Raw genomic sequence first — 20,806 nt, 5'->3', positions numbered from 1 at the left:
TGGTCGGGCCAGACAGGAAGCGTCAGAACTAGGGAGGGACACTCTGTACTGTATCAGAGAATCTCACTAATACTAAAACCTGATACCCAGAGCCACTTGCAACATGTCATTTCTTAAAATATGGTGACTTGATTTAGGGTTAGGGGTAGTTGGGTTTATATGTTGGGTTTCTCTAATTCTGAAAAACTGATTATTTGATCAATGACCTAGAACTTCTGATCTAAGTCTGTGTTGTTCAGTAGGTAGTAATGGTTTGGATGCTTAAAGTTTAGTCCTAAGAATTGGTAGCAGTAGTGAAAAAGTACAATATACTAGAATTATGGTATCTATTTCTGTGTATGACACTTAACATGCATGGTTTGACCCTGACACTTACATCCAGAATATAGTGGAACACATATGTTTGTTATGATTTCCTGACTGAACTGTACACACAAGAAACCCTACGCTGCAGAGGGTTTGGGTGCACTGAGAACCAATGGTGGCATTCAAATGTCACATGTCCTTTACACTGGTGCAACATCTCCCAAACCAACACCACATCACATCCATTCTCCAGGCATCAATGATCCCACACCACACCAAGAGGGGAATTCAGAGAGGAACCTGCGTTTGGCATTAGATAATGTTTGTAATTGTCATTCTTACAATGTAGAGTATGTCAAGTATATCCAGTAAAGAAGATACCAATGAAATCAATGGGAATTAGAGAGCCGTGCCACTGGAAATGAGAACAGACTTGTCAATTTCAACAGAACCTTTAATGACCTTTAAAACAAGCCAACGCAGATTAGGATCTGAGTTACCCTCTTAAATTTTCTCTGCTGCTCTACTGTCAGAGAAAGAGAGGCAGACAGAGCAAAAAGAGCGAGAGAAAGGAAGAGAGAGAGAGAGGCAGAGACACAGAAATTGCAAGAGAGAAACAAAAGAAAGATGTGTCCCCTTTCTAGTGTTTCCAAGTCTTAAATCAAGTCAAGCATTTAAAGGAGAGGGTCAGTCGATCCCCACAACAGCCAAGCATAGGCACAGGCCCCCGGCAGGCAAATCGGTAGGTAGGCCGGTGAATGAGGGCGTTAGCGTTAGCATTGAGGGTGAGCGGGAGTGAATGGGCGTCCTGCGGGCTGACAGGGTGGGTGGGTTAGTGCATGTCAGAAGGAGGGGGCGGTCATGTGCGGGCGTTTGCGTGCGGCAGCAAACGTGGCGTTGATGTAATGGTGCGGTTGGGCGTCACCTACCTACTGCGCCAAAAAGCTCCGTCGCGTACGAAATAAAATCTGACCACAAGCAAAACATATACAAAAAAAAAACAACACAGAGAGGGGAAAGTAAAAATAAAGAATTGGGGAGTGGGGGGGTAAAAAATATGAACATTCCATGCAGAATTTCCACAGCACACACAGTTGTTTGGCTTTTACTGGTGGAGGTGTCAATTAATATCCGCTATTAACAAGTATTGGAGTGATTCATTATGTAACAGTATTGACATTTATGAGTAACTTGACATCACCTGACCCGCTTAATTATAGAGTTGTGTATGAGTTTGAGTGGGCCAAACCAATCAGGCAGGTTAATGGGGGGGGCAGTGTGGTGGATGCAGGTAAGAAGGGGTTTGTGGGTGGGAGGGATGATGTGACAGCTGGTCAGTGGCTGTGTGTGTAGTAAGTAGGAAGCATAATGCAGGCTGATTGGGAGGCAGAATGTGACCTTTGACCCTCACCTTGTACCCTCTGGAGCTTGGTGCGCCCGAACGCCATGGGCAGGTTGAGAGGGATAAAGTGCTCGTGGTTACACACCGTCATCAGGAAGTCAAATTTCATTTCAGTCAACACCTACGGCAAACAGATGTACATGCGCACGACACACACACACACACACACACACACACACACACACACACGCACAAGGTTAGCAGACAGCCGCAACAGTGCACTGTCTCGTTGCTGGCTGGACTCCTAAAACAAAGCCTGCTGGGTGGATGTGTTGGTTTAATTTGTTAGGCAAATATTGTGCTGCTGATAGCGAGGGAGAGACAGACAGACAGAGAGAGCGAGAGAGAGAGAGAGAGTGTCTTGCCAGATTAAAGAAACAATCGGCCTTTCAGCCTGTTATGTAAAGCTGAGTTAATGTACCTACATGTGTGTTATGGCAAGGTTAAGAACACAGTGTCTATCAGAAGTAGAGCAAACTGCACACCATCTACCTTGGGCAAAAAAGCCTCAGTGAAGCAGTATGTATGCTGAGATAGATGCAAAATCCTTCTTTTAATTAGACATGGGGGGGGGGGGGGGGGGGGGGGCTGTACCTTGGGATCTTTGAGGCTGAAGCCACACATGTAGTCATTGACCAAGCTGAAGGCGAAACCCCTGTTCATGAAGGTCAGGCACCTCTGAGGAGACAGGAGGTTTTATGATTAGGTCACAAGCTGCTACATGAAATGAGCCCGATCCTAGACAAAAGAAACTTGCATTAGATAGAATTAAAAATAGAGTTGTTATGCCCTGGAGCTTAACAACAATCGCATGAAGTAACAATGGCGGGAAGCGTGTGACAAGTTAAAGCCCCATTAAAGGATTTTTTGTATTTCTAACATTTGACAAGGTATCACTTGGTAAAGCCACAATTATAGAAATCAAATCTGACATTTTGTTTTTAGTATATAGGGTAAATAAGGTATATAGGGACTAACCCTAACCCTGATGGAAAATAATCTCTTTGCAACTTTCAGATCACATCACAATTCAAAATACAGCTTTGTTTTTGCTCCAGCATTTACAAGCTAACATATGCAGTAACAAAATAATTTAATACTCATGTTTAGCTATAATTAGACAGTCATTTTATGAAGTATAGAGGAAGTGAAGTGTCTCTGTCTCACTATGACTGACTGACCTGAATTTGTCTCTTAACAATCATGGTACCCTGGTGATAGGGCAGTGGAATAAATGGTAACACTTTATTTTCCTTATAATGTCCAAGAAGTTAATATGTAACTGTTTTTATTATTTTTTTGGTAGTTTCCTGGAAAGAACTTGATATTGTGTACTATAATAGAGAAAATGGATGAAGGGTTCAATTGGTGGAGTTGATGAGTACTTGGTCATTCCTTATCAACTTTAGAGAGCTTAACAGGCAACAATAGTTTATGTCTGTCTTCCTGTGAATTACAGATAATATGTAAATAATTAAGAAAATACCAAATGTTACTTGTTTTAATTTCCTTAGAAGTGAATAATTACTTGGGTCACCAAAGTCTGCATTCTTTCCAATACATAGTTTTTAATTCATTTTGCAGTTCTTTCCAGGAAACTCTTTCAGAAATGAACATTTTCTAATCAACTCAAATTTCCATTTTCTTTCTTCTTCAATTTCATGGTTCTTTCTTGGAAACTTCCAAAAAAAATGACGGGTACACACCAACTCCTTTCTAGGAAAATATGAGGAAATAGCAGGAAGTGTTGGCAAAGAAATGTATGCACTTCGCCTCATGGCATGTAGTGAGTCAAATGGAGTGCGGTTGTGTGTTTGGGGTCTAGACCTTGATGAAGGTGGCCAGGCTGAGGTTGATACATCGGGCTTCCTCGGGGATTTCCACGTGGCGGATGGTGATGTGGGGCATGATGGACAGCAGCAGGGACTGGAGCGCCTGGTGGAAACTGTCTGGGAAGCGCTGGGCCCGCGGCATCTACAGTCATGTTCATACAATATTGCAGAAAAGAGACGGGAAGGGATCACATGCAATGATAGATTGCATGAATCTTCCTGTCGAGGTCAGTAAAAGCTCAGAAAGAATGTCAAAACAGGCTGATACACGATCAAGATAAACCTTTAGACGCATGTTCTTTCTAGGGATTGCTCATAGTTCAACTTTATCTTAACAGCAGCAGACACTCTTTGTTCCTCATTGTGGGATGCCTGGCATTGCTGGTTAAGACAGAGATGAAACACAGGCCCACAGCATCAGAATGTGGAATATATACAAGGCTTAGTGAACTGGTATGACTCTGTTTGTGTGTGGTTTGCACACACAGAGTCATACCAGAATAGGCTCAAAGGGGGTTTCATCCTTTAAAACTTTCATGTACAAAACCTGTGTTTGCGTGTTGACGTGTTTTCATACACAGATCATAAAACTGCTTGTGTGCCAGGAGAAAGAGAAACAAAACACTTGTGTTGAAGAGCTGCACTGCCACATTTTACCAGCAGAAAGAGAAGAGATCCATGCCAATAATAGATTCCTTCAATACACATTAGAACTGTGATTGTGTTGCTAGCAAAACTTCAAACTGTGGTTATTGTATTACCATTAACAGACACAAATATCTAGAACACAAACAGGAAAAAGCATCAGGATCCAAGTGCCAGTGATGATGAACTGCCCATTCTTTACTGTGTGAAGCTAGCTACAGCTTGAATGAGAAGCCACTAAATACAAACCTTCATCCGGTTGCCCTCTTGCAGGAACTGGGCCATGGACTTGGCCATGGTTTCAAAGAAGAACCAGGAGTACTGCAAAAGAGGAAGGGAAAGAGGAAGGATGGGTGTTAGATTGTCATGGTCATTTCCTGGTATGTAGCCTTGCCAGAAAAGAAAAAGAAACTAGAGCAACTTTTCCCCTCAAGAGCCAAACTGATGACAACTAGATATGACTCATAATTTATAACAGACAGTGCTTGACGACATGAGATACACTGCTCATGCAGCTACATGCTTAGGGAATACTTCTCTGGAACTGTGTCGTAAGAGAAATGGGAAGAATTCACTTTCTGTTTTGGAGAAATGATTAGCCAGCCATTGTATAGGCAAGGGTGCCACCTGCTGTTCAGTGCTGGTATTACGGTTTTATAACTGGACTGACTGGGTGATAAAAACGAATGCAGGTAAAGACAGACCGAGAGGAGACAGAAAGGGAAAAGAAGCACAGAAACCACACACACACACACACACACACACACACCTTGAGCAATTTATTGCTGGTGTTGAAGTCAGCGGTCTGCTTGAGGATGGCTGTGACTGCGGTGGCCAGCACCTCATGAGTGGTCGCTGAGTTCCCTGACGTGGGGTTGCTGGTCACAAACACATACTGAGGACAAAAAACACACAGGTCAATACACACAAGTGGCTCCCATCAACTCTTCAACACCAACCGAAAATTGGTGGCAAGCAACAAAAGAAAAAGACAATTACTTCCAAGTACCAATTCATTTTCATATCCTTTTTCCAATGTAATTTGCACAGATGCAGGTAGTGCATGGAAAGATGTTGATGACTAGTAGACAATCATGTTTGCGTTGGTGTTGTACCTTAAGGAAAGAGCGCAGGTAGTGTTCTAGTCCTTCCTCGTGACATCTGGAGACTATGTGTATGATCACACTAAGGGTACAGAATAAGGCATTGCATTACTGTAAGCATTTTTATCAAGTGCAAATACAAATTGCAGCCACATTTTGACGTGAGCGCAACACGTCCCAACTGACCGGAGGGAGTTGACAGCGATCTCATGGGCTTCTTTGGTTGCCGCTGTGAGCACCTCAAACAGCTGCATCAGCACAGTGGGCAGGAAGTTGATGATAACCTGAGTCTCCATGGCGTGCAGGCACTGGGGGGGGGGAGGGAGGGAGAGGGGGAAAGAGGCATCCAGAAACAAAGAAATATTGAATATCGGGGTACTGGATGAAGAAGAGACTCAAAGTGAAAAAGAGGGCAACAACGGGGCAGCGCCACAAGATTTAAGTTCCACTGGGAATGTATACAAAATGAACGATGTCAAAAATTCCAAATGGTACATGAAACATGATTCTTTAAAGGATTAATCCTCATACTTTTGCCTCACTAGTAGAAGTAGTTTTGTCAATATTCTAGTGACTTTGGATTGTTTGGCTGCACTCTGGAACAAGGAGTGATACTATGAAAGGTATAAATGAGTTTGAAACATATTTTGAAGGTGTCATGGTTTGCTTAAATGTGTACTGTTTGTCAACATTGGAGAAAAAATTGACTTGTATTTTGAGTTGTGGTGATGATGAGGATGTCGTGAGAAAGTTGTGAAGAGATCATATTCCATTAGCAAGTTTTGCCATGAAACAACTTTCTTTAAAACCTTCGATAACAACGGAATTTGAGAAAAGGCTGTAGTTGTTACAGAACCACTACAAGACCAGCAGTTGTTGCTATGGAAAGTGTGTTTTGCAACTCACCGATGACTGTAACCTGACCCCGCCCACAAATGACTGACCATGCACTACCTCGTCTCACCTTCAGATATTTGATGAGTTCTGCTGGGTTGCCCTCTGAGGTTGTCCTCATCAGCTGGCAGTGCTGGAAGAACTTGTGTAGATGCAGATCCTACAGGGGAAACGGTCAATATCAGCATCAACTGATACTAGCTACATTTATGTATACTGCATGAGTTACTGCATGTGAAGAACAGTGGAAGGATGAAGCGTTGTACCTGAGCGTATATTGTCGATGCTACATGGGTCCTCACTTTGAACAACAGCTTGGCATTTTCCACCCACTTTATATCTGGTTGGGACTGTTGAAAAACAGACAAGCACATGGGAGTTAGAGTTGGGGTGGGGGGTTTACCTAGAAGAAACATACCTATTGGAGATCACCTAGAAGAATGAGAGTATTATGTGTTTCCCATAAGCAACAGTAATTTACTACAACATGAATATTCAGTTCACTAGACAGAATATAGAATCAACAACATTGAAAAAAGAGACTTTCAGACAGACATTCATTTTATCGATTGCTGTCAAATCCTCTTTGTTTTACAGCTCAATTCCTTGATGCTAAGCAATAAAGGCTGTATATCAGTGGCATCTATCATTTCATATGAGCTACACCGCATTGCTCTAGTATTAATATGGAGGATTAGAGGTTCAAATAGCCTTGGTGGGATTTGGGAATGTAAGAGGCAGCATGTGACTACGTGCCCCGTAGTCAGATCCCTCGAGAACACTGAGGGCTACGTTAGTGCTTGAGGAGCGGGGCCGTACCTTCTTGGCGTCCTGACTCTTGTCCCACAGGTATCCAGGAGGCAGGGTGGCGGCTACAGGCAGCTGGAGCTCTATAGACTGCATCCTCCCGTCCTTCAGCAAGGGCGTCCAGGAGTAGCCCACTGGGACACAGGGAAACAGCACAGTTGCGCTTACTAGGACGCATTTACATGGACACTTACAATATAAACACAGCCAAACATGGAGACATATTGTGACTTTTAATAAGCTAAATAATGAACTCCCATGAATGGGAACGCATGAACGCATACTATGTAGAATAGGTAGGCTGTTATGTCTTTTTAACGTCTGCTAATCGTGTGTCTTCTGCTTTGTTCTGCTTCTTTTATGTTTGTCCTATATCATTTCTGTTCTATGGTTGATTGTTGATCAGCTAGATCTAGTTAGGCTCTTTCTCTGCAAAGTCATTTGAGACATGCTTGTGATAAAGGGCTATATAAATAAACAAACTTGAACTTGATACTAGTATGCAACATATTGACAAATTATTGTGGGTTTTTTTTGCTGAATATTGCAATTGCCATATAAATTGGGAACAGCACATGAAAAAAACTAAAGGGGACAGAAATTGAGATGATTATGCTCAGGATTTGGTTGCCTTGAATAAAATGAAAGATTTCCTCTGACATGGAACTTGATTTGTTGGCCACAGATTCTGAACAGTACCAGACTACCTTATATGGGAAGCTGTCTGAAAACAACTTTCTCTCCAAGAAAAAAAACAGTGCATCCTCTTACAATTTGGAAATTGTTGTAGTCAGTATTGTGGTTTTCATTTACCCACATACACACACACACACACACACACACACACACATTCTCAGCTGACTTACCCAGTGACTCCACTCCCTCTCTCTTCTTGGTGCTGGTCTTGCTGCTGAACTCGCAGCTGATGTGGTAAAAGGTGAAGAGGATGTGGTGTTTCTCGTGCATGTGGACAGGCAGCTCAATCTTTATCTGTACACAGTGGAACAGGTCATTCGTTTTTAGGTTGTTAATATTATAACTAACCCCAATGCTAAGATGGCACTAGGAGCTTTCTATAACATAACCAGAAATCAAGGCAAAGTTGATTTCATGCTTTCTCACTCTTATCGAGGATGTTAGATCTCTCTAATGGAGAAAAATGTATTATATCTCAATCTTTGCAAACATCTCATATCAGTGTATCCCTAATTAAAACACATACATTTGGTGAAGCCAAAAAAAAAACCCAGTTTATCCACAAGGGGGCAGTAATAGCACAAGCACAGAAGTTTACTTTCCTTATGTCTTGCACATGTTCCTTGTGTCACAGGAAATGACACATTCAACTAAATCAATTTACCACACATATAGATCTAATTCCCTACACATTACTAAGGAATCTGATGAATACCGTGACTCTTCCGTTTATGTATGACATGGGAATGTGTCATTCAGTTAGTGCTGTTCCTTTTCTGAAAGCCTCAGTGGAATCAGCATTCTCCCTTGGGTAAGTCAGAAGCAACCAAAAGATTGTAACTGCCTCATATGGAAGTACTGAGTTGTCTTGACTGAGACTTTGTGAAGTGTCACAATCCATGATGCTGCATAGTGCTTCCCTCTTCAAACAGAAATTCTCCATTAGGTGACTAGTGGATGAAGCATGTGGAGGTAAATCCACATAACAGTCAGGCCCAATTAATAGTCAGATCTGCAAGAAAGTGTGTGTGTGTGTGTGTGTGTGTGTGTGTGTTAATCCGTTTGACCGGCCATATGGCCCCCCTCTGCTCTACCGCTCTCTGACAGTGTCCTGACCCCACCTCTCTCGCCGAGCCCCCTGCTTCATGTGTGTGTATTGGGGTCTGTGACTGTTTGACCAGTCTAGTGTGAGATCACAGCCTTGCCTTGAGACAGATTTATAGGATTAGCTCAGTGCTGGCTTGGGAATTTGAACACTGAACACAGCGACTACTTGTGAAAACAGGAACCTAAGATTCCAGGGTGTTTGAGAGTAATATTTTTAGTTTTTTTAGTGTGGCTCCAGTTCCACATCACTATCATTTCCTCTGTACTTTCAATTCAGAGTCAATACCCTGAAGAATGAGTCTTTCTTCAGATTGTTTCAGTTTTATTCGAGTTCAACAGTTGGAATGTGTTATGCTTGTAAAACTGCTGATAAATGTAAAAAAATGTGATAGGATAGGATCTTTGTATTTGATACTGTAAATGAGTGGGATCAAGGTTGGTCTCACCTCGTCATAGAACTCTGGGCTCTGGTTGTGGTGCAGGATGGCTGCATAGGCGCTGCTGGTGAAGAGTGACTCTCCCGGCTTGCCGTAGATGCACTGAAACACAAGCGAGCACATCAGTCATCAGCCTCTGGCCCTTTGATGGTGGGGCACAGCGGTGAGTAAGTGCTCAGCAATCTGTGGTTAGGGACAATATTTGGAGAAAAGGGGGGGTGAAGGTACAGCCCTTCATCCCATGAAAAAGTATGCATCTAGGCACAGACTAAACAAAGAGTGGAGAAACTACAAAGCAGGACCTGAAATTGTCAAAAACATAGTGCTTCTCTTATTTTAACCAAGCAGTAGTGCCCCTGCACTGCTGGAAATTGTAAAACCAAAAACATACAGAGCAATTGCAGCACAATGACTCTATACGTGATGATATAAATATCCTATAACATATTTTAGTTAGGAGTAAACATGGGGCCCACAAAGAAAGTACCCTCAAACTCTAAGAGAAACACTGCATAGTTGGTGTGGGGAGAAATTCTGTGGGAACAATAAATCTGTGTAGAGAGGTCAATCTTGACCAGGTCAGGATGCTTGATATTAACAAGGGGTGACAAAAGGAAGAAGGGAATTCAAAGTCCAGCCTGCTCTAATGGCCAGTTTGAGACTGTAATTAGGATGCTAATCACTGTAGTCATCCCTAATGCACAGTAATGAGCAGTGCTGGCCAGAGGAAGAACAGAGTGTTGCAGCCAGCTGATTCAGACTGATAGGATGAGGCTGTGAGACAGGACAGGGTTCAAACTCTCAGCTCAGTCTGGAATGAAGCTGGGCGAGGGGAGGGGGTGTGTGTCAAATGGATCTCAGCAAGGATCTATTGTTGGAGATCACAAGGTTAGGACTGCAGGCGGTGTGTGGGTTTGTGCGCCGCCATGGAAACCACACATCAGGGGCCCTCACAGCAACAGTGAATGTGGAAGTGCGGAGGTGATGGGAGTCCAGATTACCTGGCTAGGGATGAGGGCCGAGGCCTTGACTAGAGGGGCTGGCTGGGATCTTATCAGCTGTCTGGAGGAGAGGCAGTCCTGTTCATACATATACTGCACAGACTCCAAACTAATTCAAACTTTTTGCCTATGATCACAGTAGGATAGAGGAAGACATATTTTACTCCTGAAAATGGGCGGATCTCCCCTTTAAGCTCACAAGCTGTAATTTCTAACAAAGATAACAGTTTGAAGACGGCAGCCTTGGGGTGTATTTTCAATTCACAACCTCTGGGAAATCCCATCCTCCTGAAACCTTTAAGTTGCAGTTTCTTTTCCCAAAACCTTCAGAAGAATTTCCCCTCAGTCAGATCGTGTGTTATGTAAAAACCCAGGAACTTTCTCTGTGCGCTTCCACTGCCTCTGATTAAATCTCCAGAGAGGTGTGCTGCTGGCCTCTGCCCACTGTTTGTAATCAACTCTGGCTCAGCGTACATCAAGCATTGTTCGAAACCAGACCGTGTGTGTATATCTAAGATGTACGCACGGATGCGTACTAATCTGTCTGCCTGGAGTCCCTTGATAAAGTATAAATGTTTTGGCGAGCCAAGTCCAAGAATTTCTATTTGATTCCCTCCTTCTGGAAAATTGAAAAGAGAAAAAAAAAATCCACAGTCCTTTGATGACTGTTTCCACCCACAAATATTTGACGTGTGGCAAGGAAGAGAGAAAAAGAGAGAGAGAGAGAGAGAGTGAGAGAGAGAGAGTGGGAGAGTGACCATTCATTATCTCCTCTTGCCAGCTGTAATAACCAGCTTCTGTAAGCTTTTCCTTTCTCCTTTTCTGGCCCCTCAAATGACTTCCACTTGGTGAAGAGCATGTCCTCGCTCTCTTTTTAATCCTCTCATCTCCTCCACTACATGAAAAGGAAACTTTCACATTTTAGAATTTCCTCTCCTCTCCTCTCTTATTGATCACATCAAGTTCTCTCTTAGGAAATTCAAAACTTTTTCATGCCAGTTATTGTTTCTGGGAAATTTGCACCTGATCGCATTTGAAAGCAATGCTGCTGCAGGTAAATGGAGAATAAAATCATTATTTTTACTGTCACTACACCTTAAGGATATACATGTTTGCATGTGATGTTAAGAGAATTTCATTCCCCAGTGACTTATGCTCATAGTAATCAGTAGGATAGGCTTCTAAAAATCTGAACTTTCCTACATCTACAGATATAACTGTACTTTAAAGAAGGGATGCAACCATATAACTTTTTCAATGCTGATACTGATTATGACTATGAGCAGTATTACTGATTTTGACTACACAACTTCAGCCATCTGCAAATACCAACTACTGATCTAATACTCCTATTTTTGCTCAGCTGTTAATGAGCTATTTCTTTGGATCCTTTCTGGTTGAGATTCATTAAACACTGGAGTCAAGCTGGGAAAGAAGGAGCAGAAGAAGAACTCCCTACTACATCCCTACTACTTAAAGCTTTACATATTATCATGCACTTGACCTATGAGAAGACTCCTACATCACAAAGTCAAGCCATGTCATCTTATGACTTAAACATTTCATCCTAAACTCACCTTTAAAGGCGCTGCACCTTCTTCATCTGAATCTCGGAACTGGATGCAGACTGCGATGTTTCTGGCCTGGCAAAGAGAAAACATTACATCATCCAATCAATACACGCAGCCAGCAACATAATCAGTGAGAGTGAGTTTGACCCAATCTGTGATGTGTGCTTCATTCTCATTCTCTACCAGCCATCCGCCCATTCACTTATCTATCATTACATCCCGATTCTGAATCCCACATGCACGCACCTTGGCGAAGGTCTTCTGGTTGTCGTATTTGAGCTGCAGAGGGCAGATGTACAGGTGGTTCTTGTAGTTGGTGAAGGGGTAGTTGTACTTGGCCTCCTCAGGGAGAAACTCCTCCATCTCCACCGACACCCTCTCGCACCCCTCCTCGAAGGGCTTGACGGGAATGTAAGAGGAGGTCACCGTGTCTGGGGGGCAGAGCGGAGAGAGAGTCAGCGAACCATAACTGAACTGTTGTGTTCCTGTTTCAGCATGGCCACCCTGAGGAGTCAACTCAGGGTCATTCAGTATGCTAGTGTGCTAGGTACACAGAAAGTACCCAAACTGAGCCTGGATCTTAGTGTGATTTCTGACAACCAACTATCATGCAAGGCTCAAATCACAGCGACAAACCAATCTTGCAGGTTTTGTAGTCTACAATATTCGCCAAATCAGACCCTTCCTCACCTCCTGCTGCTATTTTGCACATCCTTAGTATTGCGATCCATATTTTTTTCATACTTTTCATTCATACATTTCTACTTAACATGTTTTAATGTTAAAATCAGTTGTGTATGTTTATATAACCCCCATCTATTCTTATTAACACAATTTCCCCACAGGGATCATTACAGTTTCATCTTATTTTAAATCATCTCAACTAACTCCTGGCAAGGCTCCTGAAGTACTCTCTGTTTTCAACCTCCCCAAATTCTCAACCCCTTCCTGCACTCCTTTCCTTTGGCTGCCTGTGGGTGCTTGTTTCAAATTCAAAACCCTGGTTCTGGCATTACAAGGCTGCTAAGGGAGGGAGTCGCACCCCCATACCTCCAGGAAATGATCCAGCCCCTGATCTGCGCTCTGCTAATACCTCAGCAGAGTCGCTCCCCATGGAATATTTTGTTATATCTATTGTCAGGGAAGTATGACTGTCTGATCTTTGCACTCCTTAATATTGGTTCTTTGTAATGTTGGAGATATAGGATTTTAAGCTTATTCTACTGTTGCATTTGTCATAAGTCACTCTTGATAAGATAAGCACCAGCTAAATGCCTAAAATGTAAAAATGGTAAAACCGGTGCACATAGTTAACAGTATATGCACGGCAAGAAATCATAATTAGGCCAAGTGTTTTCCTGTGTAACTACAGACAGCTTAGTACTGCAGATTTTATTACAGTAGATGTGCAGCAAAAATGCTAGTTAGGCCAAGTACTTTCTCATATAACTACAGCAGGCTCAGATAGCTGAGCGATGCAGATTTTAATAGTCACTTGCTGATGTATTTAATCTCATTGAAAAGTTGGCATCACTCATAGCTGTATGCTGCAGTGGTTTGTGGTTTTCCAAGACGAGCATTCTACTTGGCAATGTAACAATGTTATGAGAGAGACAAATGTTAGGCTAATGAGGGGGTACAGAGAGGAGTACACACTTGAGAAGTCAGGTGGGACACACTCAATGGTGACGTTCAGCTGTCCGGGGATGGACTGGAGCTTGCTCTTCTCGGGCCTGCGGAGGGGAAGGAGATTCAAAACAAGCAGATGAACTGACACCTTCTTCAATAAAGTGCCGTCAAGTCCAAATAGAGGATATTTATTTTAACTATTTATCGGAAATCGTGTTTATTTATGGCCAGAGGTCCCTGATTTACATTCCAACGTAGCACCAAATTTGTAGGACAATGCAAAACACTGTCTCCCATGCACGACCATAAAAAAGTAAGAACTAAGAGACTTAAGTGTGTGTTGTGGGCTACTGTAACTAAGCACTGACAAACAAGGAGAAGTTGGCGATGACTCACTTCCTGATGTCAGCCAGCAGCTTGATGATGTCGTCGGTGGAGATCTTGCTGCTGTCCTGGCGGTAGAGAGGAGAAAACTTGCCGTCCATGTCCAGGCTGCCCTGCGCATCTTTAAACACCTGCCTGCAACCGGATCAAAACATGATCAATATATGAGGCTGATGCCAGACTTTTATTAAAATTCAGATACCAGCCAGTCGGTGTCGTCCAATTTAGATAGGATGGATATGGTGCAGTTTGACTAATTGCATTTTTATTGTATAATTGATCAATACTACACTGGTTGTCAGTGGAAAGTCATTAACCTGAATTGATTCTAACATGACACTTTGATCGGATGCCACACATTATCATTATCATCCTGGTTTTAGATGGTCCAAATGCTGTTTCGGAGGACTTTCCACCCTGACAAGAATAAATTCTGGTGGAAATACACTGCATACTTGGAATTTTTTGGGATAAAAATGGTCAGATTGAAAGATATTGAATTTATCAGTCTTGTCCTTCAAAAACCCATATTGGTTGAACCCCTTTTTTGACACCTGCCTGATGCAAGCAGTTTTTACCAGACCTTTGAGGCATGAAGAGGATATATATCTTAAAATTTCTGCTGACACATTATAATTGTGAAGACAGCTCTGCCATCTAAGCCACTACATGTTATTATAGTGATATCTTATTACACTATTCCACAGCCGAATCCAAACAGATTTATTTCAGAGTAACATTATGTGTTATGGGTTATTCCGGCCTTACTTGGCAGCCCAGGCGAATGGCATCCTGTACTGGCCCAGGCGCTGGCATGTCTGCTTGGCAGCTTTGAGCACCTTCTGAGCCGTCTGGGGAGAGACGGGCAAACACACACACATGAAAAAGACATGGAGGAGAAAAAGAGATTATACAATCTGACTTCACAAATTAGCGCTTCCTTTTATTCTTGCTCAGTTAAAACAGGGGGAAAAAACAGTTAAGCGGGTGAGATGAAACTAAATTTGACTGTTGCTGTGGTTTGGGTATGTGGATGTCTTTCAGTAAGGCAGCGGACCTTGTTGATGTCGGAGGTCTTGATGTAGGGCTCGGCACAGTGGGTGATGCCGTTCTGTAAAACCTTCTCCACGCGGGCCACCAGGAAGATATCGGCATGGGGGTTGGTTACGGAAAAGATTCCCTGGAGGAGAGAAGGGAAGATGGAGGGAAAAGGGGGCTTGATGATACAGAATACAACAAGATCCCTGGTGGTGATTCATATTGGCAGGCTGTGAGTACATAATGAGTCTCTCTCTCTTTCCCTCCAACCCTCTTTCATAGGAATTTTCCATTAGGAAGACAGAGAGGAGAAGGCTGTTAGCTTGATGGGAAGCTCTGAGGTGAAATCACTTCATAAAAACTGCTCAAATAAATAGCCACTCATTCATTTGCCATTCTGATGCAAATTGCTCTTCCATCTCAGTTTATCCACTGCTTCTCTAGAAGGCAAGTGCAGGGGAAGTGGCTGCTGTTAGTAGTTGAACTTATACAGGAAAACCACATGGGGCTGACGACTATTTTCGGGCTGCTGAGATGGGGCAGCCTTGAGCTCGCAGTGTCAAAACACACAAACACTCACAAGGGGACAAAATGTACGTGTACACACCAGCGCAGCCGTACGAACACACACACACAAATTACTTCCTGGGAGTGGCAGCGCACCCGAAGAAGAGAGAAGCTAGACAGAGGAAGCAGAGGTAATTTTAGAAATCATGAAAAATGCAGCATGAGTAACCGAATTAGAACATTGTGAGAGCATTTAGTTGCATTTAAGGCTAATGCTGCTTTCAATCAAAACAGAAGTGGATGGCCACTATATAGAAGTAGAGGTTAAGCCACTATAAATTGCTCCTCATTAATAATACACCAGTGAGTAAGATGAGTCAGATGACTCAATGAAACAGTGTGTGCCGGTCAGACAGACACACATCCTCCAGCCAGTTTCACTCCAGCCTATAAAGCTGTCCATCTACTCCAATCTGCATCTACGGTAATTTTAATGTTATGAAGCTTGACATTATGAATTGATTATTTTTCCTCACGAGACATTTGTCACACTGGAGAAAAAGGTTACATCATTGTACTTCCCAAAATGGCTCGCAAACAGTGTCAGTGTTCCTCATTACAAACAAGAGTCACTACTGCTGGTAGCTCACTGAAGGACAAAGTTAGAAACTTTTTTATGTATCCCTCTAATACTTGCACCCAGCCAAACTTATTACTATAATGAACTGGAAAGGAGCCCATGGCCTCCAGTAGGGAGAGGGTAGAAGAGGTGGAGGCTCTGTCCTTGGACCACACCCAACGCACCTAAATTACACTGTGGTCTACCAGGCTATAATGGCACACTAATCACAGAGGTAGAGCCGGCTATGTTTGTATGCGTGTGTGTGTTTGTGTGTGTGTGTGTGTGTGTGTGTGTGTGTATGATGTGTGTACAAGTGTGTGTTGTGTTGGTGTAGACATTTCACAGATGTCGGCCCACAGTACTGTACATTAGGCCCATAATTTAGACATACGTAAGCTTGGAAATGGTTGTTAGATTTTATGTCTACAGCTTTCAAACAGTGTATAACAGTCTGGTCTGCTACAAGTCCCTGTATTTTACACTGGAACTGCCATGTTTCAACTTTTTTCAATGTTTCTGAATGTTATTCATCTTCTCACCTTTAGGTTACCTTTAGGTTATTTCTGTTTCTGTATTTCTGTTCAAGTGTTTGTGTGTGTGTGTTTTATAACCTAACTGCCCCTGATTTACTGCAGGGCACCGGTCTTGCTGACTGACTTAATCATATTAATGGCCCAGGCAACCGGAGGTGAGGAACAGACCTCTGTGTGTGTGTGTGCGCATGCATATGCGCTGATCTCACACCACCTGCGGGAGTTTACAGTGTGCTCCAATACCCCGAGCCAAGAGTAACACTCGCACACAGACATTATTCTTTCCTCAATAAACTGAAAGTTTAAAATACTGCAAAGAGAAGTGACAAGAGGCAAAGCTTACATCACCAAGCAAAGAACTGAAACAGCTCTGAAACAGCTTGCACGTGTTAGTGGAATGAGCTATACTGGGGCTTCATGAGGATCCTTTCAACGATTTTTTCTTGATTTCTGAAACAATGTTTGGTCTACATCCAATAGTCTAGGGTATAAAATCCTGAAGAGAGACACAGCCACCATCTGGAAATACTACGATCGCATGAAAATTGAATGTACAGCACTTTGACTAAAAGGGGGAAATCGATATGAAAAACACAATCATTAATCAATGCAGTGTCAGCAGAGTTGTCTGGCCTCACAGGAGGGCAGGGGAAATCAGGAGAATCGGTCAACTGGTCACTTCTCCCTCATACCACCCAGCCCAGCTTCAGTACATACAGGAATGCGGAGTGTTGTTGTGGAAATGCATGGCTTCGCAGTACTGCATCACCTCCTAACCACAACATTGCTGGGCTGGGGAACTCTAAGGTGTGTATTGCGTGGTACTGTTCCACTGATGATGCTGAACGGGTTAAGGGCGCATTCACACCAAGCATGTTTGGAGTGGTTTCGTCAAACTCTGGAGTGCTCCTTTAGTTCAGTCCGGTTTGGGCGGATGACAACAACGCTATTGAAAGTCAGGTGGCACCAAGTAACCGCAGAGACGCCTGAAAATGAGTGTGTGAGAATGGAATCCAAACCAACTACAGGAAAGACGACATCTGATAGGCAACAGTTCCTCATGCTTGGAGGGGTTAGCATAACAAAATGAAGTGAGGGCAAACCGCAGTGTGGACTGATGCTCATATTCAGGTTTTTGTTTTGTTACCTGGTATGACCACCAGAGAAGGTAAATTACAGCAAAGAGCGCAGACAAGTCCATCATGCTTAGCTAAAGTAACAGCGACTGGAATCAGATTCGTTTTGACTCCCCGCTACTGACAAAATCCCTAAACTGGCAGGATGACAGATTAGCAAAACTCTGTCCAATAAACAAGCTACTTGTGAATCCATGTGACTCTTGACAATACAACTTTTTATAAGCCCTGGTTTGCTTGTAATTGAACAGTGTGAACCTAAATGAACCAAATAAAATAATGATTAATAATAAGTTTAGGCTAAAGACTACAGGCGACAAGGCTTTTGGCTTTGAAATGACCCGCACAGGATCTTAGGCTAGCAGAGTCAGTGTTATGTTATAAATCACTAGATAAACTTAGTTTTAAAAAAGTGCCACAGACATCAAGTTGATCGTTATTATTATTAATAGATATAATCATCAAATTATGTGGGAATAATTTCCAAGTCAATATTCGAGTCAATATTATCAATGCATGCTTTCTAGAAGGCACTGATCTTGCAAAAGATGCCAAAAAGGATGGAATATTGCGTTATTCACACCCAGTAATGTATGAATGACACAACAGTGACTCAAGTTTCACACTCTATTCTGAATGATTCAGGCATATGTTTACTCAACCTGAAGAGCCGCGTGATAAAATCAAGTTGCTACCTGTGTCGGGAGGCGCAGCAGGGACTCCGACACCCTCTGGAGAACAGGCAGGCTGTTCCCTTTCCCCGCGTCTCCGTTCACCAGGACCACCACTCCTCCTCCTCCCCCGCCTCCCTCGCCGACGCCTCCTCCGCCTCCTCCGCCTCCTCCGCCTCCTCCGCCCTCGGAGTCCGACGAGGGGGAGAGCTGGCCAGAGGCATCGGTCAGCATCTCCCTGACGCAGGGCGGGTTGAGGTCCACGTGGAAGTCGGCCGAAATCTTGCAGCTCTTGGAGACATCGAAGAGGGCCAGGCTGATGAAGAACGGCTCCACCTGCGGTTACAGCAGAGAGATGGTTGGAGTGGAGATGTGCGGATGCGGTTTGCATGCGGGTGTGTTGCTTTGCTATGGAGTTCATAATATGCAAATACAGTATGTGACGGAAAACCGGAGAGAAAAACAGAAAAAGAGATAGAGAGACAGAGTGTCTTTTTTATTAGGCTTAGACCAATATACTGGTGAGCAGATATTGGCCTTTCAATAAAAAAAGGATAACAGTCATTAGTGTTGCCCACTGCCAATATGATGGAGTTGAGGATATGATTTTACTCAACAGTTTTATTCAATACAGTTTCATTCTGGCTTTAGTTTTAGTCTCCCATGATGGTCTAAATGCTGTTTTCACCCTGCAAAGAACAAAATTCTAGGGTAAAGGACTGGATTCTTTAATTTTTCTATGCTCTATACAAGCCAAGCCCACGCATGTTGGAATGACTATGCACTCATGCCAACAGCGATGGTTCTTGCTTTGATGGACAAGCCCCACTCCCTCCAGGAAACATTACGCCTATGTGAGTTTGTGAGGGGAAAGGAGGAAGAGAGGAGGGGCAGGGAAAGAGAGAGAGAGAGAGAGAGAGAGTGCAGCAGCTTCCAAAACCACACAAATCAAGTCAGACTACCTCTCCTCTCAGCCCCTCTAATGCTCCAGCGAGCAGGAGGGGATTCAAGCCGGTGTTTTATGACTACAGTAATCCGTTCTGACGAAGGCGGTGCTCAACTGTGCTCTGAACTGCTGTCTCACCCTAACAGCGAGTTCTTCATTCATCGCGCACTCAGTGTATCAGGCGTGCGCACCATTCATCAGACTGACTGTCTGCATGAGATTAAGTCCTTGTTTATCTGGGGCAGTGAAGTTTCGGGGCTCGATTGTTTCCATCTAAAGAAAAAAGCTAAAAAAAAAGGGGTTTACAATGTAGCAATAGTCCTCAGTAATGTGTACTATTGCTCGGTAGTTGCATTTCATCATGAACAAAATGAAAATTGATATCACACAAAATTGTCTTCCGGTCTAGCCTCTCTACCATATCTAGCTGCATCATCCTGTTGTGGCTTGGTTACTGCCACAGCAGCTGGAACGGCTGCTAGACGGGCCAACATGAATTATGAAGACAGACTATCTGGGGCAGCGCTGCAGAGGGCCAGGCTGGCCGACAGTGTGTGGTGTGAAAAGGGAAGCCGTGTCTTGTGGTCAGATATGCTGAAGTGGTTAAGACTCCTGCCTCCAGGACCACTTATCGTATCCAGCTTGTTCAAAATGCAGCAGCCTGGATTTCAACGGGTACAAACAGACCGAGTCGCTGTCAAAATCTCTTCACTGGTTACCTGATAGGTTTAGAAATTATTTTCAAAGTTTAGCACTTTTAAAGCGTAGTTAGGTCTGGCCCCAAGCTATATCAGAGATCATTAAACCCCCTATGAGCCAGTCAGGTAGGAAGTTCCCATGTCTAGTCTAGACCAAAGCTGACTGGGCTTTCGGCTCTAGGATGACATGCCAAAGGAGTTTAGGTTAGCAGAATAAATCTTATCTTTTCTTTCTCTTATCTTTAAAACTGATTTTATAGACTTGCATTTACAGGATGCATTTTATCTTATTTTTACTATGATATTGTTTGTATCCTCTATTCTTATTTCTTTTTTTTTTAAACCTGTGGTGCCTTCTTGTTTTTACTTGTTTTAATTTATTTTATGATTATGGTGTTTGCTTTTATTTGATTGTTAAAGGTGCTACATATAGCATTTTAACATCAATAAGTCATTATCACATTGATTTTGAGACATTAGTATAATCACCATAAACAAACAAGACCAATGCTTAGAAGACTGGCAGCCTCTACTAGCCTGCATTTTACATTGTGTTCCACTGGGTCGGATCTGCTGGATTGCTTTCCAGCACAAAACAGAAAGAAGGCGCTGTTCTTCCAGAACAAACAGAGCTAAAGCTATCAGACTTTCTGGCAATGGTAGATAGTGGAGGGAGTGCAAGACCGATGGCAAAATCACTTCCAACATGTTTATCCTCTTCAGTAAAACCAAAGAGAAAACCTTTAACCAAAGATGCAAAGAAGGCGAAGGCCAGTAGGGAGGAGGAGAAGGGACGAGTAGCAACATCCTCTTTGCGTATGCTAAACAAAAATAAAAGGAA

General features: G+C 43.1%; 1 protein-coding gene across 1 annotated transcript in view; it reads right to left on the bottom strand.

Annotated features, from left to right (window-relative positions):
• dock11 (dedicator of cytokinesis 11) overlaps positions 1 to 20,806 on the bottom strand; it is a 71,122-nt gene that overhangs the window by 32,236 nt on the left and 18,080 nt on the right. Inside the window, exons 12-31 of the mRNA XM_071899125.2 lie at positions 18,346 to 18,657; positions 14,872 to 14,994; positions 14,583 to 14,665; positions 13,827 to 13,949; positions 13,458 to 13,534; positions 12,048 to 12,232; positions 11,808 to 11,873; positions 9,239 to 9,331; positions 7,856 to 7,979; positions 7,002 to 7,123; positions 6,449 to 6,532; positions 6,253 to 6,342; positions 5,475 to 5,596; positions 5,301 to 5,370; positions 4,955 to 5,080; positions 4,435 to 4,506; positions 3,536 to 3,682; positions 2,303 to 2,386; positions 1,718 to 1,829; positions 1,236 to 1,274 (exon numbers count right to left, since the gene is read on the bottom strand). Coding sequence (XP_071755226.2) covers positions 1,236 to 1,274; positions 1,718 to 1,829; positions 2,303 to 2,386; positions 3,536 to 3,682; positions 4,435 to 4,506; positions 4,955 to 5,080; positions 5,301 to 5,370; positions 5,475 to 5,596; positions 6,253 to 6,342; positions 6,449 to 6,532; positions 7,002 to 7,123; positions 7,856 to 7,979; positions 9,239 to 9,331; positions 11,808 to 11,873; positions 12,048 to 12,232; positions 13,458 to 13,534; positions 13,827 to 13,949; positions 14,583 to 14,665; positions 14,872 to 14,994; positions 18,346 to 18,657 — 2,254 coding nt within the window. The remainder of the gene's footprint in view (positions 1 to 1,235; positions 1,275 to 1,717; positions 1,830 to 2,302; positions 2,387 to 3,535; positions 3,683 to 4,434; positions 4,507 to 4,954; positions 5,081 to 5,300; positions 5,371 to 5,474; positions 5,597 to 6,252; positions 6,343 to 6,448; positions 6,533 to 7,001; positions 7,124 to 7,855; positions 7,980 to 9,238; positions 9,332 to 11,807; positions 11,874 to 12,047; positions 12,233 to 13,457; positions 13,535 to 13,826; positions 13,950 to 14,582; positions 14,666 to 14,871; positions 14,995 to 18,345; positions 18,658 to 20,806) is intronic.

The sequence above is a fragment of the Centroberyx gerrardi genome, chromosome 23, assembly GCF_048128805.1.
Source record: "Centroberyx gerrardi isolate f3 chromosome 23, fCenGer3.hap1.cur.20231027, whole genome shotgun sequence".
Classification (NCBI taxonomy): Eukaryota; Metazoa; Chordata; class Actinopteri; order Beryciformes; family Berycidae; genus Centroberyx; species Centroberyx gerrardi.
The sequence above is the reverse complement of the archived record's forward strand: the minus strand, read 5'-3'. Positions and strand labels throughout refer to the sequence as shown.